Here is a 20,899-nt window from a genome sequence, read left to right as displayed (position 1 = left end):
AAGTACCGTCCCCCTTTACTTAACATACACATAAATTGTAAGAATATGACTAATACCGATAAATAAACAGTAGGCCTATGAGGTTCAGTTATTAAATAGCAGTCCCAAACTAGTTTTTGTTAATACAGTTTTGGTATGAGCCACCACAGTCATTTACAAATACACAAACTAACCCAAAGTGAAAATAAAGTGGCATTTTGGGGTTACGGAAACAACAGTTACCATGATGAATTGAACCGTTAAATTAAACCGTTTTTTCACGGCTAGGGGTCGCTAAACTCTTACAATAACAAAGGCGTAGGTTGATGACGCATAGCGGAATTATGGAACTTGTCGTCATGCTGATGGATCAAATAATGTTTATGGATGAGTGAATACATTGATGTTTTTAACATTACTATGGTATGAGGCATGGCACGATTGCTAATGAGAGACAGATATCAGTGCCATAAGCGAGTCCAGCGGATATAAAGGAATAAGGACATTTCATTCTACCAAACAACCCACAAGTGCAGAATTACTACTTGCACACAGGTCAATTTATTTGACGAATTAAACTTGTGAGGTAACACAGCGCTGCTCTACTTGGTGTACACTATCACACTAAACTGCCTATGAGTGTGTTGAAAGTTATAATGTTATTCTATGTGTTAGTTTGTTGGCAGTATGAGACTAGCAGTGAGCTAGATCAACATTAGAATAACATACTGATCATATTCTAACATTGCATCAGGTTGAGCTATATAACTAGGGCTGGGCGATATGGCCCAGCCCTAAAAAAATCCCCGATTTTTTCACAAAAAATCCGATTTACGATTTAAATCGATTTTTTTCTCTCCCTACTTAAAATCAATCTGCAGATGACAAAGAAATTGTTCAAAACAAGTTTTAACTTTATTTTGTTTTAATATTCCCTTCTGGGATTTGATCTCCATTAAAGTGCAATCAGAAACAACAAGCCAAAAAGACAAGAGGACAGGCCCTGTCTTTGAAAACAATGAAAATGTAACATAAAATAAAATGGGTGGATTGGGATTGGGGGGATGTGTAAAAAAAACAAAAAAACTTGCATCACAATAAGTGTATTGTGATTGTCAAATTATTTGGTAACTAAACATAATTTTATGAAGTTTACTGGTATGCTACTGTTTTTATTATTGCTTAACACAAATTTCACAATTTCAATTCAATTCTTGTGATTTGATTCTGATCTTGATTCAATATAAATTCCTTTGGATAAATAGGTACAGTAGATACGTTAATGTGTTAATTGTTCTCCCAAAAAAAAAAAAATCCCCTAATGCTGTAAACATACAGAGAGCCCTGTTAGCTGGTATTATTAAAGGTTAAAACTAACTCAAATTAAATATAATGCGTTTTTTATTTTATAATGCGTCTAACTAACATGCGTGCTATGGGTCATTAAAAGGCATCCTGAGGTAAATGTAACGTTACGTGACATGTTGTTCTCCAGCTGTTATATGGACATCTTTCCGCGGTTGAAAAACACTGATCGATCGATTTTATTACATTTCGGTAAGTTGGTACTAAAGATTAACAGATGTTCGGTTCACGTGCCGCTTGAACTGAGATCTGCCAGCGTTCTTTCACGTCACATTTACAAGCGCCAAAACTGTGTTTATTGTTTGAATTTTGTAATAAAATTGACAGAATCTGAGAGCTGAGAATCTGTTTCATATCGATAGTAACCTGCTCTGTCTTGTCTGTCGGTGTCAGTGTCCTCTTTGCTTCGCGATTTTTCTCTGCGTGAGAAAATGGATGTGTGGCGTGAGAGCGTGTAAAAAGTGACAGAATTGCGTCTCTCACAGTGAACTCGTGAGAGTTGGCAGCCCTGCAGATTCAGCTTGTAACCTAAATGTTACAAGTAAATGTTCGGCGGGTGTGCTTCTGCTGCCGCGGTCTTGCTCATTTGCCATGTTGTTTGTGTATCTCTATCATGCCAAGTGCTGAGCCCGGTCGGAACTACGGGAGCCAAGATGGGAGCGTCGGCGGTTGTTAAAGAGAAAACCGATTTTCATTAAAAAAAAAATCGGCGTAAACTGCACATTCGAGTTAATCGATAAAATCGATTTATCGCCCAGCCCTATATATAACATTGATTAGTTTCACGTACATTTGCAAAGCTGTCTAATAAAGTACACGCAAGAGCTCTGTCAAGTCGAAGTTAGTCACGGACGTGGAGCTCTCGGCTTCTCGAAAACGCCACGCTGATATTGATCCTCGTTTTAGTTCTCCTTTTGTCCCAAAGTCTACCATGGTCCATAATGTTTGAACAAAACAACAACAACAACAACATGGAAACTACTCCTGATGATTAGAATGAACATCATACCTGCATGCAAATCCTTTTTAGCTAACACATGACGAACCAGTTACGTGATTTATTGGCATTTTACTTTTAATTCGTGACTCACTAATTTTCAATGTAACCACGTTTCATGCTTGTAGATTCTTTTGCGCTTTATAGGCTATAGTGAAGCGATATCCAGCACGCGCCGTCGCATTTGCGCGTTTAATTGAAGACTGCGCGCTATAGCGCAGTACGGCTGACAGGACCGTTTTTCTAAGCGTTCACTTACGTCACAGGTAGTTCCTATTGTGCGGGGTTCTCTGAAGTAGTCATGATTCGCCTCTCACAACATAACATACTTCAAACACACCTCTTAAAGGACAAGTTCGGTATTTTACACTTAAAGCCCTGTTTTAAGATTGTTTCTGATTAAATAGAACGGTTAAGATTGAAATTTAGACAAATGCTGCTGTCCCGAGAATTTTAGGTTTCTGTGGTAACACCCCCACCCCCCACAATGGTTTCATAGGGGCGCTGGAAGAATCATTCATAAAATGCATTAAACTTTATTTTACAAAGACGTGAAACCCACCGAGTGGTCTGGGGTGTTCACTGATATGCTCACACAAAAATCGCTGCAAAAGATGCTAATGTAAGTTAACTTTTTTTTGTAATCGCGATTAGAAATTCAATTAATTGTGCAGCCGTACCTACATGGTTACATTAAATCGGGTTTCATAGAATTAAATACGAACATCATTTGTATGACATTGTGCAGGATGTGAAATCATATTTTTTTAATACAGAATTTATCCAAACAGAAAGCCTGCTGTATGTATGTATATATATATATATATATATATATATATATATATCACTAGATGAACTTTTGGCCACATCACCCAGCCCTAGGATGAACAACAAAATACAGCCAGTTTCCAACATCCACTCCTGCTGAATGCAGAACATGGCAGTACGTTAATAATAATCTGAATTATTCAAACATCACTGCCTAACACTTTTAACGCAAAAAAGTGTTAAATCTTGCCTTTTAGATGCTGAACTTCATTTCCCACAAGCAATTACAATTTTATTGCATGTACATGCAGTTATATTCATAATATTATATTGTGTCCTCACAACATTTATTAATTTTACTACAAGTGTATTTAAATAACAACAACAAGTGAATGTTAATTTAATTAATAACATCGTTATGACTTAACATTAGTGGTCCACAATCCGGTTCTCTTCCAGGTGAAAAATAAATGCCTTGTTGCATTCAATTATAGTATTTCATACTAGTAATAGAATTACTCACACTTCAACAAACTCAATCACATTAGACAGAAAATCACATCAGACTGTTTTTTCTATCATAATTCTCCCTGTACATTCACAAAAAAAACAATCCGAAGCATGAAATATTAAGCATACATTCATCCATATTGTCTGTTGTTGTTTCATGATATGAAATCTATCCAACATGAAAAATTAAATCCTGAAGGTCAGCTTAATACTGTACATGGTGATGGCGCACCCGGCTTTGAAACCACTGAGAGACACCAATGTGTCCCTGAGCAAGACACATAACCCCTAGTTGCTCCAGAGGCGTGCGACCTCTGAAATATAGCAATTGTAAGTCGCTTTGGATAGAAGCGTCAGCTAAATGGATAAATGTACATGATTCAGGGCACCAGACTGCGACCAAATTGGTCGCATATGCGACCATTTTTTGAGAATGTGCGAGTTAAAATGTTATGTGGTCGCATTTGTGCGAGTGGACGGTTGAACAACAGAACGCCGTTGTATCAGCTGCTGCAGTCCGTAACTTATATTCAAAATGAACGAGTTAGGCTACATCATGAATCCATTTTCCAAACCGTGTTCTTGACTTATTCTGAATCACTACGGTATGCCTGTAATAAGTGTTTATATTCGGACTATTTTATCCCGGGGTCGTCTCGGCTGCGGAGTAGCCCAGTGCCTGCGTGACTCGCCATAGACATTAACGGAGAGAAGTTCCGTCTACAATGTTCTTCCGCAAGACACGTGCAGTTTATTTATTGACAAACGTAGACGTCACGTGCATTGCACACTGATGGTGAAACTCGCCAATTACGAATTCACGAATTAAGGCATATAAAAATGATAAAAATGGTCTCACGAAACACAGAGCCCCTTCCTCCTACGTCTTTTCAGCGGTTATATTTTCCTCTGTCGAGTGATTACTCTCATGATCGCTCGACAGAGGAAAAGGAAATTATTATAAAATGCAGAAGGTAAGGAGTGTGAGATTTCTGCTTTTTGTTACAACTATAAACTTTGATAACGAAAAATCTGTATCCGTTTATTATAATACTCTAATCTTTTAAAATGTAATGCATACATTTGAATGCTTAATGATTTTTAAAAGATGGAAAGATGATAATAAATAGATAGATAGATAGAATATGATTCAAATGTAAATAGATAGATTGTATATAGCCTAATTCAAATGTAAAATGCTTAAAATTACAGATTAAAATTACTGTCCAAAATCCATGAAAATCCTGAAATTTGGCAATGATAATTAATATATTACAGGTATTTCTGCTGCAACCCAGAAAAGCCTTTGCTAGCCTTGGTCAATTAAAACCACTATTCAGCAGCATGCATTGATTAATCCCATGGCATGTAGCAAAAAAATAAAAAAATAAAAGTGCAACCAAATCATATGCTGGTGCGCCCAACTGAGAAAGCTGGTAGCACCAGTGCAACCAGTGGAGAAGTTAGTCTGGAGCCCTGTAATTACAAAGCAGCCAAATAAATACTCCTCACCTACACAATATTTGATATACAGTATGAAATACAGTTCAGTAAATTAAGATATGTTTTATTCAGTAAGGATCCATTAAATTGTTAAAGAGTGATAGTAAAGGCATGTATAATTTTATAAAAGATTTCTAAATGCTAAATTATGTTCTGGTTTCCACAAAAATATTAAGAAGCACAAATAGTTTCAACATCGATAAGAATGTTTTCTTGAGTACCAAATCAGCATTTTAGAATGATTTCGGAAGGATCATGTGACTGAAGGCTGGAAAAATGATGCTGAAAATTCAGCTTTGCCTTCACAGGAATAAAGGACATAAAATATATAAAAATAGGTGATCAAATAAATTTGGCCTTGGTGAGCATGAGACTTCTTTCAAAAACAAAAAAAACTTATTTACCCCAAACTTTTGAGCAGTGTACCATATTACAGCACGTAAAACATATTGCTGGGTGATAGATTGAATATAAACAATAATAAAATTAAGCAAATGTGTGTATATGGTAATGATTTTAATGAGCTTTTTAATTGGCCATTCATTTTCCTAAAGAGTAGAGTCAAACAGATTCCTGATCCCCTTTTTAACTCAAAGGATGAAAGTGATGAAAAACGTTTTTAAAAAAAAAATTAAAAAAACTTTATTGTATGCATAAAACATTATCAAATGGCTAGGGGGGAAATCAAGATATACCATGATAGGTTTAGCTATTATTGCCCAGATTCTGTCATACATTATGTTTTTAAAATTTCAACATTTATCTTGATTCATGCTGCTGGTACGATTATGACACTATATTAAGCATCAGGTGATAATTATTACGATAATAAAATATACTCCAGTCCTTTAGGCAACAGATCAATCAATGTAATATTAATGTGATTTTTTGACATAATTATATATTAGCTTCCGTTTAGAAGATATGTGAGCAACATAACTTGTAGAACACCATAAGTGTAGTTGCACACATTCATATTACATTTGAATCTCACACTGATATCACAAAGCCCTTCTTATCATCTTTGTATCCGATGTTACAGAACATAAAAACAAACACTGATTTGGGTTTCACAAAGTCAAATGACATGTAGAAATGACGCATTTATGCAATGCTGACAATAAAGTGCTACTGTGACAAATTTGAAATGCATATTTTGATATAAAGTGTTAAATGTCTGATGGAAGGAAAACTAGGAAACAAATTGACAACAGTAATTTTCAGTGAACACTTTTAAATGACCCTTTGTTTAGTCTTTTTTTTTAAATTTAGCTTTTAAACAATTTTTTTCTGGTGAATTCAAGTCAGATTTTGTAATAATGGATTGGCACAATCTGTTTGTTCTTCACAGATGACCACTGACTCAAACATGACCGAAGCTTAAACATCATCACTGAATGACACAACATGAAAAATAAATAGACAAGAAAGTATACTGTGTTGTCCTATCAAATTTGGACCAGTGAAACCTAATCTAAGATGCATGTCTAATATCTAAGGCTTGTTTTGAATTTAGCTTGAGTTCAAACCTTGAAAGGTATATGGCTGTAAACGCTCTAGAGTGTGAAATGACTGAGGGCAAGCTGCTCTTGACAGTTTCCAGTGTCCATAAGGGAAAATAAAATAAATAAAAGCAGCACATGGCTAATCTGCATAAGATAAAGTGAGGGCTCCCTTGGCAGGAGAGGCTGCTGGACGGGCGCTGTGATTGGCCACGCGGGGACGGGGTGGACACTAGAAGACTTACAGATCGACTGAAGCTGCAGTAAGCATAACTCTGATTGAGATTCAATAAGGACAGACAGAGTCAGAGTTCAAAGCTACAGCAAAATGAATCAAGCTAATATAAAACAAATTCTGTACAAATTCTAAATGACCTACACTACTGTTCAAAAGTCAGTACGATTTTATAATTAATGCTTTTAGTCTGCATTAAATTGATTAAAAGTGAGAGACAGTAAATACTTTTTACATTGTTACCAAAAATATATATTTCAAATAAATGCTGCTCTATAAAAGAATACGAAAAAGTAGCAGTTTCCACAAAAATATTAAGCAAAATAACTTTGATCATTATAATAAATGTTTCTTGAGCAGCAAATCAGCATATTAGAATGATTTCTGAAGAATCATGCCATACTGAAGACTGAAGTAATGATGCTGAAAATTCAGAAGAATAAGTTACATTTTAAAATATATAATATTAGATTAAAAAAAATGCATTACATACATATTTCAATAAGATTTGTTTTAAATACCAACCCCAAACTTTGTGAACGATATCTAATATGTGGGTTTTAGTTAATGTGGTTGGCTGCTCACATTATAAATGGTTTGAAAAATAATCAACAGATTTTTCATCATGATACCTGGAATATTTTTGGCACATTTACAGATGCTGTGGAAATTGAGGACCAAACAATCAAACAGCTCTTCTTTGGCACTAACTTAAACTCACATATCATACTTCACTTTGCCAAGAAAGAACTTGTCTAATAAACTGATATTTTCCAAGGAAAAAAGTGAGCAATCCCATAGAGATCTAATATAGTTAACAGAAAGCATTATCCATGCTCATATTACTAAGGACATCATAAAAACAGGGGGGGGGGGGGGGAGCCCATTGATTTTGGGTTTGTTTTTTTCCACACACAGGTTCTCATACTTCACAATACCATAATATTACTTCCGATTAATTTTCTTCAATGAAGAAAATTAAGAAATTGCAAAAAGAAAAACTTGCAAATCACCAAGTTTCAACCCCTCAGATGCACAGTTTGCACAGCGACAAAACTGAAGCACGTGTAGCCTCAACTTAGTATTAGAAACTAAGTTAACTGTGGTAAACAGATGTAGTTCAACCTTGAAATTACACTTAAAAGTGTTTGGACATATCTATCCAAGAGTAACAATCATGATAGGGACCACATGAACAAGAATTTAGCATGCAGTGAATGACCAGACAGGAAATGGTGCACAGCATCATACTGTAAACAACTGGCATGAATTAAAGAGTTCAAAAAGGGTTTCTAGCTCAATATCTAACAGGCTAGAGAAATAAGACAGGCTATTCAAGCGTCTTCAATAATCAAAACTTCAAAACCGCACTAAAACATGAGTGACAAAGTTTGAATTACAATTTTTGCTGTTACTGACATTTTAAAACAAGTTTTGAAAAAAAAATCTTGGTCTAGCACACCCACCATCACAACAGATAAGAGCAACAAGACTTGCAAAAATTAGAAATGAATTGCCATCTATATTATCTTTTCTCAAATATGAAATATTAATAAGGAGAACTGACATGAATCCTTTATATAAATGCATTTATATTTATTTATAAATGCAAACTTCATATACGTTTTATAAAAGTTTATAAAATATTAACTGACAACATACGATTAAAAGTATCAGTGTCTGAATACAAATCTTAGTTATTAAATTAATAAACTCCTACTTCCCAACATGTAGAATTCACCTTAAATGTGCGCATCTCATTCATTTCACATACATTACATGACTGAAAGAGTGAGGGAGGTGAGGAACATGAACTAATCAACAAGTGTTTCAGTTACATCATATGCAATTATAAATGGCCAAGAGCACAGGATGCAGAGCCAATCAGATCTCAGCGAGCATGTCAACCCAAGACCAACTGTCTCCTGCCTTTGACAGGAGGATTTTACCTCCACAATTCAAATCCCACTGCAAACCAATCTGCACTTACTCAAATCACTGGGCTTGTGTTTACAAGCTGCGCGCATAGAGACCGACGTTCGGTTGGAGTCTACGCTTTAAAACTAAAGCTTTTCCTCGTCAAATGTATTAGTAACGTAGTTTTAAAGTGCGTTTAAACACACTTTAGTTCAAAATAAGGCTAATTAGTCTGTTTTTCTCGACCATAGAAGAGTGACACGCACGTATCGGTTTACACAACACGGGTTTTTCCACATATATTCGCTGATTTTATGTTAATAGCTCTCCTAATTAACATCAGAACTGACAAACAATACACATATCGGATACATCTTACATATTAGGTAAATATACAGAAGAATAACGCATGTAAAACTCAGAAAGGCCTAAGATGGAAAAGCTAAATGCGTTTAAGCCTCCTTGATGGAGAAGTAGCTTGCGCTAAATAGGCATTTTCAACCGGAGATCTACCTTCGACTCATCCAATAATACCAAACCGTTTTCGTCTCACAACACACGTCCAGCCACGAACCTAGTGGATTTTCGAAAGTTTCGTTATTTAAACTAAAAATAAAGAGTTAAATGATGAGCTGCTATGGAAAACCAAGGAGGCAGCCATTTTATAGAGTCTCTTCCTCAGACAATAGCAAGCACAGTGCGTTTCAACCACTCATATGACTTGAGCAAAGCCAGAGAGATGCAGTTTTACGAAGCCGTAGGGTTGTAATTTTACCTGATTTCTACCCAGGGGCTGCCCGGTACTTCCAGGACTCATAGGTGGAGGGTGATGGGTCCTTTGTTGCCAACCCGGATGGCCCCCACCGTACTGCCCGCTGCTGCCTATATCTGCTGGTCCCTTAACACCGTCCTGGCTGTTGAAGTCGCTCGGTGGGTAATTCGGGTAGCCCCGGCCACCGCTCGGGGAGGTGAGGAGCTGGTTGAGAGTCGGGGTGGATGTTGGCTGCGGGTTTCCCATGTTATACCGCTGATTGCTGTAAGATGCAGCCGCTGCTGGCTGCTGCTGTTGCTTGGCTGACTGCCCCCCTACCGCCTGAGCTTGAGGAGCGCTGCGCGGAGAGTTCATGCCGTAGCTCTGGCCCGGGTACGGGCTCCGGTTCCCGAACGGACTGTAGTTGTTGTACTGGTGGTTCGGGAAGCTGTGATCATGGGAGTTGGGTTGATATGAGTCCATCATGTTGCTCGACAGCGCGCCTGGCCCCGCTGCAGCTGCCATGCCAGGGCTTTGTTGTCCGCCATGTTGATGAAAAGGGGCCCGGCCGTAGTGCTGCGCGTAGCTATAGGAAGCAGGCTGAAACCCGGGCGCGTGATGGTGTACCATCCCGGGGTGGTTGTTCCCCTCCGGTCCGGTGGTCTCATTTTGATTATTGTTCACCCTCGACGGATTCCCGTTGCCGTTCTTCATCTCCGACTCCCCTCCTCCCCCAGCATTTCCCACATCGGCCCGGTCCTGCAGTTCCCCGCGAGCCGGAGATCCGCTGTCTAGTCCCGGTTCCTTATTTTCCTGCTGCTTCTCCCCCGGTACCGACTCCTCCTTTGGGTCTCGATCCGGTTTTTTCAGCTCGGAAGGCGGGCTGGTGTTGAGAGAGGTAGCGCTGGCGACCTGAGCGGCCATGATCCCCCCCCTCTCCCTCTCGGCGAGTCGGTCACAATCAAACGCGAAACATTGAATGTAAATACAATAGTTTTACAACAATTTACCCGTGTCCCGACTCATCCCCACCCCTTACGCCGGACCGAATCCGGACTCCACCGTAGCCCCCGTTTTTTAGACTCTCTCACCGAGTTCCCGGGAAATGAAATTTATCCGACACGGAATTTGTGGGGGTTCTGTTGCAGAAGTAGACTACAGCCGAGGAACGGATCACACCAGCACGAGGCTCACTTAGATACAGCCATTTTACCGAGGTGCGCTGAGAACAGTAAAATATGGCTCGGAGTCTCTTCGGAGTGCGGAATGGATTCGGAGAAGGGGGGCTGGTGGGGAGGGAGGGAGGGAGGGGGGTGTTAAATTGACGTTGCATAACGGCAAGGTTGAAAACGGCTACTCGAACAGATTTTGGTGGGAAAACTGTGGCTGTAGTGAACTGAATGTAACCATATAGTCAGGCTGGCATTACCATGGCACTGGTTGTATGCATTCTCCCCATGAAGTAAGCTTGTCTTACTGGTTTTCTCTAGTAATTACCAAAGTCTGCAGAGTGACATACTCAAAAGAGAAAATGCTTCTCATATCTTTTGAGGTTGTCAAAGACTGTGTATCTTGTATTTTGGCTCAAATTCATCTGTCAATTGGTAGAAGCTGGTCAAAATATGCATATGTCAACATCATCATAAAAAAACATGAAAAACCTATGCAAGATAAATGTAAATACACTCCATTTTAATTCACATTTATTTGTCTAGCAATTTTGTCCAATTAATGGATTTCAGAAATGTACATACAAATTGCGTGGTTAGCTAACAATGTATTCATTTAAACAATGTATTGATTTATGGCAGAAATTGAATTAAATACATGTTTTTAACAAAATGATTAGGATACATAGAAAAAAATTGCATTAAATACAGATTACTGCGGGTGTTTATGCATTTTAAAATTGCATTAAGCTGATGTTAGGTTAATAATTTTCATATTGTATGGGCTATAAAGTAAATGTCAATACGTTTAATTTATCAGTACATTTCATTTATTATTTTATATAAAAAAAACTATTTGGGTTTTCACTTGATGCAAAAGAAAGGCCTATAAGAGTCCTGAAGTCAAACCGGTTAAGAAACTGTTTAGGGGGTTGTGCTGATTGAAATGCGTTAGGAAAGTAAGAGAAGGGAGGGCTGGTGGTGGGTTGAGCTAGTCTGCAAGCAGGAAGTGAAAATGAAAAATGAGGGAGGGAGAGAGTACGAGTAAAGAAGAAAATCAGATAAACCACACAAAGTGTTTGAAAGGCAGAATACATTATCATCAGAAAATAAGCCCATCTATTTATACTGTGGTTCAGTTTGGTATCTAAAAAGAGATAGAGAAAGGACCTCTGGGGAAAAATATCTTTTTAGGAGAGAATAACACACCGTCTCTCGTTCTCTGCTCTCCCCACCCCCTCTCTCCCTGCCTGCCTCTCACTCTAGCTGAAGCTTTGCTGCTTGCAAAAGCAGCACAACTCTGCTTTGGTATCTCAGTATGGGGGATGGGCAGAGCAGCACAGCACAACCTTAATGCAATGCAGAGCCGCTAGCGTTGCTGGCCAACTCTAGTTGTGTCCTGTAAAGTAGCGAGATCCTCTCTGGCACTTTTTAACAGTATATTGAATTTGGGAAATCTAATTCTCCCTAGTGAAATGTATACATATTTCATCTTAAAACAAAGAATATGGAAATCAGATTAATAATTTATGGAAACTGTGATATAGTGTTTCATATGTTTGATTTGGAGATCTAAAATCTCTTTGTTCATATTTATTTGAAACCGTCAGTTAATGATAGAAAGGTTAAGTATATATATATATTTTAAAATTTATGGATAATATGGATAGTATAATACATATTTAAAGCATACAAATATTATAAATTATGCTGTTATTTTAAACAACAAAATAGCTGAAACAATTGTGAAGATAAAGTTAATTTATGATAATATACATTTTTTGGAGAGAGAAGAACAGCTAATAAAAACGATTTCATGTCAGTCCCATCATTTTCTTTCTATACATTAGTAAATTCTTTTTTACATTAGCAGATTTTTTTCATTTTATGCCTTTTACCAGATGCTTTTATCAAAGTAGCATTTTAACAGTGCATTCAAGGCTGTGTTATTTTAGCATCATTGATATATACATGGGGTTGGACAATGAAACTGAAACACCGGCCGATAGTGTTGAAGGGTTTACTCCTGTATTCTCACTGATTTTACATTCTATCAATAAGAGCAGAGTGTGAAGGTTGAATTAGCAGAGCAGTGGCACAGCTGTACATACAATATTGCAATCCACACAACATAATGAGAGACATATTAGAGTTCAAAAGAGGACAAATTGTTGCTGTGTGTCTCGCTGGCTCATCTGTGACCAGGACAGCAAGTCTTTGTGGTGTATCGAGACCTATGTCGGCATACCACCACGCGACGAACCCAGTGTTGGGGGTTACGCATTACAAGTAACGGGAGTTACATAATCAATTACTTTTTTAAATAAGTAACACAAGTTTTGGCATTTATTTACTGACACCTCTCTTGTGGGGAGAAATGCAGAGGCATTGTGTGCGCTCGGTAAACATGATGTTATTGTAGTTCTAGACTAAATGTAAGCGGCCCTTTGTACTCATCTCACAGGCACTAAAACAGATTCAATATTCCTCAAAAGGAATAAAAATAAATAAATAAAAAACAGTGAATTGCAAACCCAGAATATTAAGCAAATGTGTTAAATAACACACATACACTTTATGTATAATCTTACTTTATTAATCAATGTCTTTGCTGCTGCGTCCGTAGCTTCGATGATCCAATTCAACCATACGAATCAGCAAAAATTACTTTTAAACATCATATTTGTTTCATTTTTTTTATTTCTGAAGATTTTGTTACTAAAAACAAACAAGCAACCAAAGCCTATAGGTGAGAAAAAGTAACGCAAAAGTAATGTAATGCATTACTTTATGTAAAAAGTAACTAAGTAACACAAATAGTTACTTTTTTAGAGAGTAATGCAGTATTGTAATGCATTATTTTAAAGAAAGTAACTTTGCCCAACACTGGACGACGCACATCCAACAGAGTAACTGTCGACACAAGAGGAAGCTGTCGGAAAGGGATGTCCAGTACTAACCAAACGACATAAAACCACAGCTGCCCAATTCACTGTAAATACTCTCCCGTTTCTGTTCACCGGGAGCTGAACCTTTGGTCACTCGTGCTAATGCCAAACGTCACTTTCAATGGTGCCAGCGGGGGAAATCTTGGGCTGTGGACAACGTGAAACATGTATTGTTCTCTCTCTCTCTGAGTCCATGTCCACTGTCCTTCCCAGATCCGTGGGAGTTATGGTGTGGAGAAGCCTCAAAGAGGCTTAACATTCGGCTTGTTGCGTGTCCAAAGATCAGTGAAGGTTTGAGCTGCAATATCATAGCATTCCCTACTGTGCTTGATGGGCACTTCACTGCCAAGGACTACTGAACCATTCTGGAGGACCATAATGGTTCAAACATTGTATCTTGAAAAGGATGAGGTGTATCAGCATGATAATGCATCAATACACACAGCAAGACTTGTGACAGAATGCTTTAATGAACATGAAAGTGAAGTTGAAAATTATCCCGTATATGTGCCTATATAGTTTTTTTTAGTATTAGTTATTTTAGTAGGCTATATTTTAAATTAAACTAAATGAAAATGAAAAATGTTGCTCTGGCAACCAGCTAAAACATGTTATTTTTTTAAGTTAATGTTTATTTATTTTAAATAATGAAAGGGTTTTGCGGTTTTAGTTTTAGTACTTTACAATAATAACCTCGATTCAAGGTATACATTTTGCTATCTTGTGTATTCCTATTTACACTTTGGCGATTCGGTGGCTGATTGGTATGAATTTTACATTGTACAGTTTTAAATGGTACATTGCATAGATTCATACAAAATCATCTACTAGTTAAATGTTTTTCTGTGAGATCAGTTTGGTATTCTGGATCAAACCCATGACCTTGGTGTTGCAAGCATCAAATCTGTTTTGAACTGTGATATTTACTGTAAGTAAACTTGTAAATGATCCACATATTTAAAAAAATTTTTACATTTAGTTAAAAACAACAAGTTATTAAATCCAATAAATCGTGAAAATGTAATGGTTGCAGATTTTCCGTCTAAACACTGTCATTTCAAATATGTCGCTCTTTGCCTAAAATGTTTGAGAGCAAATGAAATCTGAAAGACGTATAATGATTTTGCTGAGATTTGCAAGCGAAAAATGAAAGCCAAACAAGTACAGCTTTCATCTGTCCTTGTTTGTCAACAGTTTTAATGAGGCAGAGTACAAATGCCACATTTTCTGTGTAAACAAAACCATGTGTACTGAAACCCTTTCATGACCCTTGGTGCGCCAATAAGCCACATGTATACACTGCTGGTAAAGGGAGGAAACTGCTCAGCAGAGCCCTTCATTCAATCAGAGTTTCATTCAATCCCTTGTTCTCAGACACACCCCCACATGGGAATCCATAAAGTAGCAAGAGCAGACACAAGGAAGCTGGTCCTCAGCCAGCAAGTTGCTGGGCAGCCGTCACACACACAAAATTACTCTCTGAAGTGTGCTAGGGAAGGAAGTGCCACTCCAGAGAGCCATAGGAAACCATAACTGTGGCATACACTCATGACACTTATAACAACACTAATATTTATGGTGACTTCATGATGAATTCATTTGCCTGAGAAAAAAAAACAGGCTTATATATATATATATATATAAGCCTGTTTTAAAAAAATATATATATAAAATATATATATTTGGTAGCTTTTGTATTGCCTTCTTTTTCAAGTTTTTGAGAAAGCTCCCAAGGATTTCATGTGATTTTCAGATCATTCCATTTCAATTTAGCATAATTTTTGTTTTTTTGCCAAAATATATAGTTTTTTTGTCTCCGTCAATTTATTTTATCAACGGAATTTAAAGATCATGAAATTATAGACCCAAATTGAAAGAAAATATGCAAAATAAAATATTTCCTATACAGCAGCATCTTTTTTTTTAGCCCAGTGTCCACACACCAACTAGTTCCTGTCAGACTGAAATATCTAAACTTCTATCGTCACCGTATATGATGCCTAGAGCAAATAAAGTGTCAAGCTTGAACATACTCAGAACCTGTTAAGCAGAAACAGATTTCACATTGCCAACTCCATTCCCTGTCTGTCTCCTGTTTTTACCCTGCGGATTCGACTAAAATGTGAACTGGATCATGAACCGACATGGATAACGCTGGTGTGCAATAGCATAGTCCACTCCCGTCCCCACACAAGAATATTATAATCTGTACATTCTTTTTAAGTTATATATAACAGTATATCAGAGCATTGATAGATATATAGTTAACTTATAAATGATACCAAGTCATCTGACTGACACAAGCGTTTTGAGCAGTCTATGGTTTTGAGACAGCAATGTAATTGCTTTATTCCATCCCGCGTTTTCCATGGTTCCCAAACCGAGTGCGCTAAGAGGCGAAGCACTTCTTTCTGGTTCCCGGAATACTTCCGTGGCTCGCACAAGTAGCCTATGTGTTAAGGTGACTGTTGTGTAGATTTATTCCTGCGAGGGTATTCCTTTTATACACAAGCTCAAATTACTAGATCATATTGTACTGCTATTAGCAAGAAACACCTGACCAAAGACAAGTTCTACAAACACCGAGCACAAGTAGTCTGTGTTAAGGTGATTGTTGTGCAGATTTATTCCTGAGGAATGCTGTGACACATCTATACATAAGTTTAAATTACTATATCATATTTTATATTAGCAAGAAAAACCTGGCCAAAAGACAAGTTCTACAAACACCGAGCACTATCTAACATAGTTGTCATGTCTCCCTCTCGTGTACAATGCATTCCTGTATTCTTCCGCGGGTGAGAAGGCCTTTTCAAGGTCCAGACTTCACATGATATGAAAGGTGTTCCGACTCTGCCACAAGTTCGCAAAATACGCGCCCTGTATCATGAGAGCGAGTGAGAAAATCTGGGCAAATTATTAAACTAAATCGGAACCTTTTATACTTTTTTTTTACGAGGGTGTTACCAATAATAAAATAATCAGCCGTTCATTGATTTCCAAATGAATTGTTGCCAATTTCACAGATTTAAGCACGACAAAAACGTGTTACTTTAATGTGAGCCATATGAATTATACGGTTTTTAATACTGTCAGAGTATTAAAAATAAGGCGACTGCAGTTTCCGAAAATTCAATAACAAACGAGGAAAAGCTGACTACTATATTGTGTGAAGAAGTAGCCGTTACGACTGTGACCTCTAGTGGTGATACTTTCATTGCGTTTACACACTCATAAAAGGAAGTCCATGCATCTATTTATGGATCATATTTTTTAAACCCGAAAACAAGTTGTAGATCTACAAAACTGAGAACTCAGTTCCCTTATATCTGTGCCACTTAAATTGAGATAAGGATTCATTTTTACTGTGGATCAACAGTACTTTGGTTAGACATCCATTATTTCGTTGATATTTCTTTTTTCATAAAAAAATTGAATTAGAAAAGTTATTACAAAATAAATTTTTATTTAATGGTTTACCTTGTGAACTCACATCTAATAAACTGAATGGTCTAGTTATTGCTTATGTTGCTTAATTTTGAGTCTATTTTAAGTGCTCAAAACAATGATCTCATTGTTGTTACTAATGCAAATCAATATTTTAATGTAGGGAACAAAACAATCATTTATTTATTCAATGTTTTTATTTTATGCATTTTATTTGCTCCTTTGTGGAATTTCAACATGTCTACAGTGTTTTAATTTGTGAAGAAAGACAGCTCTGCTATTCTTTTTTTTATCAATATAAAAAAAGGGTTACAAATCCATGACTTCATCCTCCACAGTTTTCCTAGTGGCCTCCACATATTTCTCCTGTACACCAAGAGTTCTGAGATAAATTGTTAAGGACAATCTTACAAGATTGCGATTGCATAAATGAATGGAAGTGTTTCACAAAAACAGAAAACTAAGCAGTATGATAAGGATACGCGCTGAACTGGAAGTCTGCTCCAACAGCAGCAGACATCATGGCCTGCATGTTCATCTCCTCCAGGTCTCCAAAGCAGTAGCCATTGGCTTTGTCCACAGTTCTCAAAAGTTGCATCATGCTTTCCTTGTCCTGTAGAAAAATAATATTCAAAAAATATACATTTACATTCATGTATTTGGCAGGTGCTTTTATCCAAAGTGACTAGGGGTGTTTTCACACTTGCCAGGTTTGGTTAGATTAAAACGAACTATGGTGAGATTGATCTGTTAGTGTGGTTCATTTGAATACGTGTGAACAAGCAGACCGAGATCCCTGTAAACGAACTATGGCGCGGTTCGACTGAAATATGAATGCAACACAGAGCAAAGACATCTAAACAAACCAAAAATCAGGACATGAGGTCACATGATGTGACCCTAAAAGGTTTAGCCCAGCACACAGCATTGTTTGGGATGTTCGGTAAGTTCCATCACAAAATACTTTTAAAAAATATATATATATATTTGGGGTCGGTGTTAAAAATGACAGTGTGAATGCTAAGCAAAACAAGACTGTTTTAACTGAAAGCAACTTGCACTGGAATATTATCTTAAATCATTTTGTTATTTGTTATTGTAATTATTTTATTTTGTCTCAAGATGCACAGAAGTAATGTTTTTTAATGCACATATATAAAAGCTACTTAAATTTCCTAATTGAACTAAGGTCTAATCCTGGCTTAATCTAAGCACTGTATGTGAAACTAGGCCAAAATGTATCATTTTCTTTTTTGGTTCGGACCAAAAGAACCAAGACAACCGAACTATAACTGTGAACACACCATAAGGGTTTGGTTTGATCAAAACACACTTTGGTGGATTTGCTCTGAACCTTGAAATGCACCAAACAAGTGGACTGAAAGTCACTTTTTCCAGGGGTTACAGAGGTTCTTGTGCTATTTTGGGCAAAAAAAGGGCAAAGCTAAAAATGGCAAAATATTTAGTGGTCTTTTAATGGTCTTAACCATTTTAATCACAAATCACTGGTCAGGAAATTAGCAAGAATTGCACAAATTCTGTAGATAAAGTAACAAAGGATACAAGTTCCCCAACTTGTAGACAGCTTTTTACAGGACGAAGAGTCTGTGTTGTTCCACTCAATGTTAATGGCTTCAAACAGTTCATAAGCAGTTGAAAAATGTTTCCCAGTTCATTTGAGTTTAATATGAGACCAATTATTTACTATAGGATTCAAATCTGGACTCTGACCAGGAAAAAACATGAGCCTGATGGACTTGTTCTCAAGCCACTTGTTGGTTGTCTTTGCAATTTAGGCAGGAGGATTGTCCTGAACTATTTTTTTTTAGGTCCGGACCAAAAGAACAAAGACAACCTAAACTACAAATGTGAACACACCCTTACATTGCATTCAGATACACATTTTATCAGTTCTAGCTTTCCCTGGGAATCGAACCCATGAACTTGGCGTTGCTAGCGCCATACTCTACTGTTTGAGTTACAGGAAAAATTACAATTACAAAAGTGTGCACTAGCCTGGACGTTAAGAGGTACAAAAGACACCAAGCTGTAGTCCTGGATCACTTCAGCTAACTTCACATTAAGGTGGTGAAACTTCTTGAAGAAAGGGTCCAAAGCAAGGTGCTCCACCAAATACGACAGGTCAAGAACCTCAGTGTAGAAGTCCAGATTGAATGCTTGTAAAAGAGAGTTGGTATTAAAGGAAAAGTTCAACCACAAATGATTCTTTATTCAGACATTATGCATCAGTGTGGACTATTTCATCTTACCAAGTCTGCCATATTGCTCAATGAGGTCCATTTTTGAGAGCACATTGACATGTGGTAATTCAACCTGCAGCATGGTGGACAGGGATGTACACAGCACAGAGATGAACTTGGCCGGATCAGCACAGTAATGGGAATCCACCAGATGCACTGAAGTCAGCTGCAAATATCAGAAGAAATCAGACAGGAAATACATCTTTATAAAAAAGAGAGAAGTTCAGGAAAGGTACCCACCATGTACTTACCCTAATATTCCACTTCGACAGCTTTGCAAATATATTCTTCACCGAATTATGATGTGTGTAGAGTTCCACCTGACCTGGGCAGTCAAAAAGGAAGTAGCAGTCATGGTGGTTCTTCAGCTTGTTCTCTAACCAGTCCAAATTTGCCTCTAAATATTCCATACAGTAGATGAGGCCACCATTGGGGCCAAGTTTTAGACCGTCCATCACATCATCCAGAGTGATAAGCTCGGATATGTCCACGGCACATGGATAAGGCAACGTTTCATTGGCAGGATCCAGGTTTACAACAACCACCTTGCGTCCAAGGTGGCTCAGGAACTCCTGCATGCCCCGGCAATAAGTGGTTTTACCTGAACCAGGTGGACCAATCACAACCTGGCCAAAATGTAGAGCTGGTTTTGAAGGATGTGATGACATCATGATGAAGAGAGGTTCACCACTATGCAAACGGACAAACTAGGTTACATCTAAAAGAGAAAATGACAACTTTTAGAAAAATAGTGCGAATTCAAAAGTTAAATGATAATTGATAATGTTTTTACAAATGAACCATGTTCTAATTAAAAAATAAATAAATTCTGTCATCAAGTCTCAGTCACCATTTACTTGCATTGTAAGGACAGAGCTGTCATTCCGGCTTGGAACAACATGAACGTGAGTAAATATAGAATGAATATGATATCTTTAAGAGAATTTGAAGATTATAAACTAGCTACAGCTAAATTTAATTTGACATTTATTTTTGAATTACTGGTAATCGTTAGTTATTATTATCAGATATTGACTATGTAGATTTGCTCGGGAATAAATCTGTACAGGCACCCGTAAACAAAATATTTTAAACAGATAAGACAAATGGATGAACTAGAATTAACGTATATTGAAAATTAAATATGTATAATATCGTAAGACAAACATACATAAAACAAAACGCAAACCTTTAAAAGTCAGTGAATTATTTCGCTGCATCACACCGCCATAGACATGCTGTGTGAACCGGATGTTGATTATTCCAAAATAAAAGTCCCATAAAACTGACTTGATGCTTTAAGTGAATTCAGAAACAATACAAAACTTGATTAATCGGGCGAAATCAGGGTAAAATACCATAAGCTCGTCAATTTTTTGTCACTAAAAATCTGAGCACTGCTTATTTTGTGATAGTCATTATAATATCAGTTTCCTTCTGTTAACTGAGACATAAAACATATAACATTATATAATCACTGCATATAGAATTTAAAAAATCTTGGTTTTCTTAACTCAATGCACATTTGACAAAGAAATAACGTTTGG

The 20,899-nt window shown here is 37.2% G+C and overlaps 2 protein-coding genes across 5 annotated transcripts in view; both read right to left on the bottom strand.

The window, feature by feature from the left end:
* The window catches only part of arid1aa (AT-rich interaction domain 1Aa), a 33,282-nt gene extending 22,522 nt beyond the window's left edge, over positions 1-10,760 (bottom strand). For all 3 annotated transcript variants that reach the window (XM_077217192.1, XM_077217198.1, XM_077217204.1), the window contains exon 1: positions 9,552-10,760. In XM_077217192.1, coding sequence (XP_077073307.1) covers positions 9,552-10,451 — 900 coding nt within the window. In that variant the 5' untranslated portion in view covers positions 10,452-10,760. The remainder of the gene's footprint in view (positions 1-9,551) is intronic.
* A 6,509-nt stretch (positions 10,761-17,269) lies between these two features.
* On the bottom strand, positions 17,270-20,616 carry gpn2 (GPN-loop GTPase 2). Of its 2 annotated transcripts, none has more exons than XM_077217190.1 (6): positions 20,542-20,616; positions 19,604-20,070; positions 19,362-19,518; positions 19,108-19,268; positions 17,574-17,704; positions 17,270-17,473 (listed from the first exon to the last, which is right to left on the bottom strand). In XM_077217190.1, the coding sequence occupies exons 2-6, from the start codon at positions 20,021-20,023 to the stop codon at positions 17,401-17,403; spliced, it is 942 nt and encodes a 313-aa protein (XP_077073305.1). In that variant the 5' UTR covers positions 20,024-20,070; positions 20,542-20,616; the 3' UTR covers positions 17,270-17,400. The 2 variants fall into 2 exon arrangements, with proteins under 2 accessions (XP_077073305.1, XP_077073306.1); XM_077217191.1 differs by having other exon boundaries at positions 19,604-20,042; positions 20,542-20,609.
* Positions 20,617-20,899: the final 283 nt, after the last annotated feature.

Source organism: Siphateles boraxobius, unplaced genomic scaffold (genome assembly GCF_051911475.1).
Source record: "Siphateles boraxobius isolate OS27281-9 unplaced genomic scaffold, OSU_SipBor_1 12, whole genome shotgun sequence".
NCBI classification, from domain to species: domain Eukaryota; kingdom Metazoa; phylum Chordata; class Actinopteri; order Cypriniformes; family Leuciscidae; genus Siphateles; species Siphateles boraxobius.
Note: the sequence above shows the minus strand (reverse complement) of the source record. Positions and strands in the feature narration are given on the sequence as shown.

Coding starts and splice junctions, on each gene's coding strand:
- gpn2 (XM_077217190.1), bottom strand. CDS start 20,023: ATGATGTCATCACATCCTTCAAAACCAGCTCTACATTTTGGCCAGGTT. Junction 19,269..19,361: donor TGAGCAATATGGCAGACTTG/GTAAGATGAAAT, acceptor CTCTTTTACAAG/CATTCAATCTGGACTTCTAC. Junction 17,705..19,107: donor TTGTACCTCTTAACGTCCAG/GCTAGTGCACAC, acceptor ATTTTTCTACAG/GACAAGGAAAGCATGATGCA.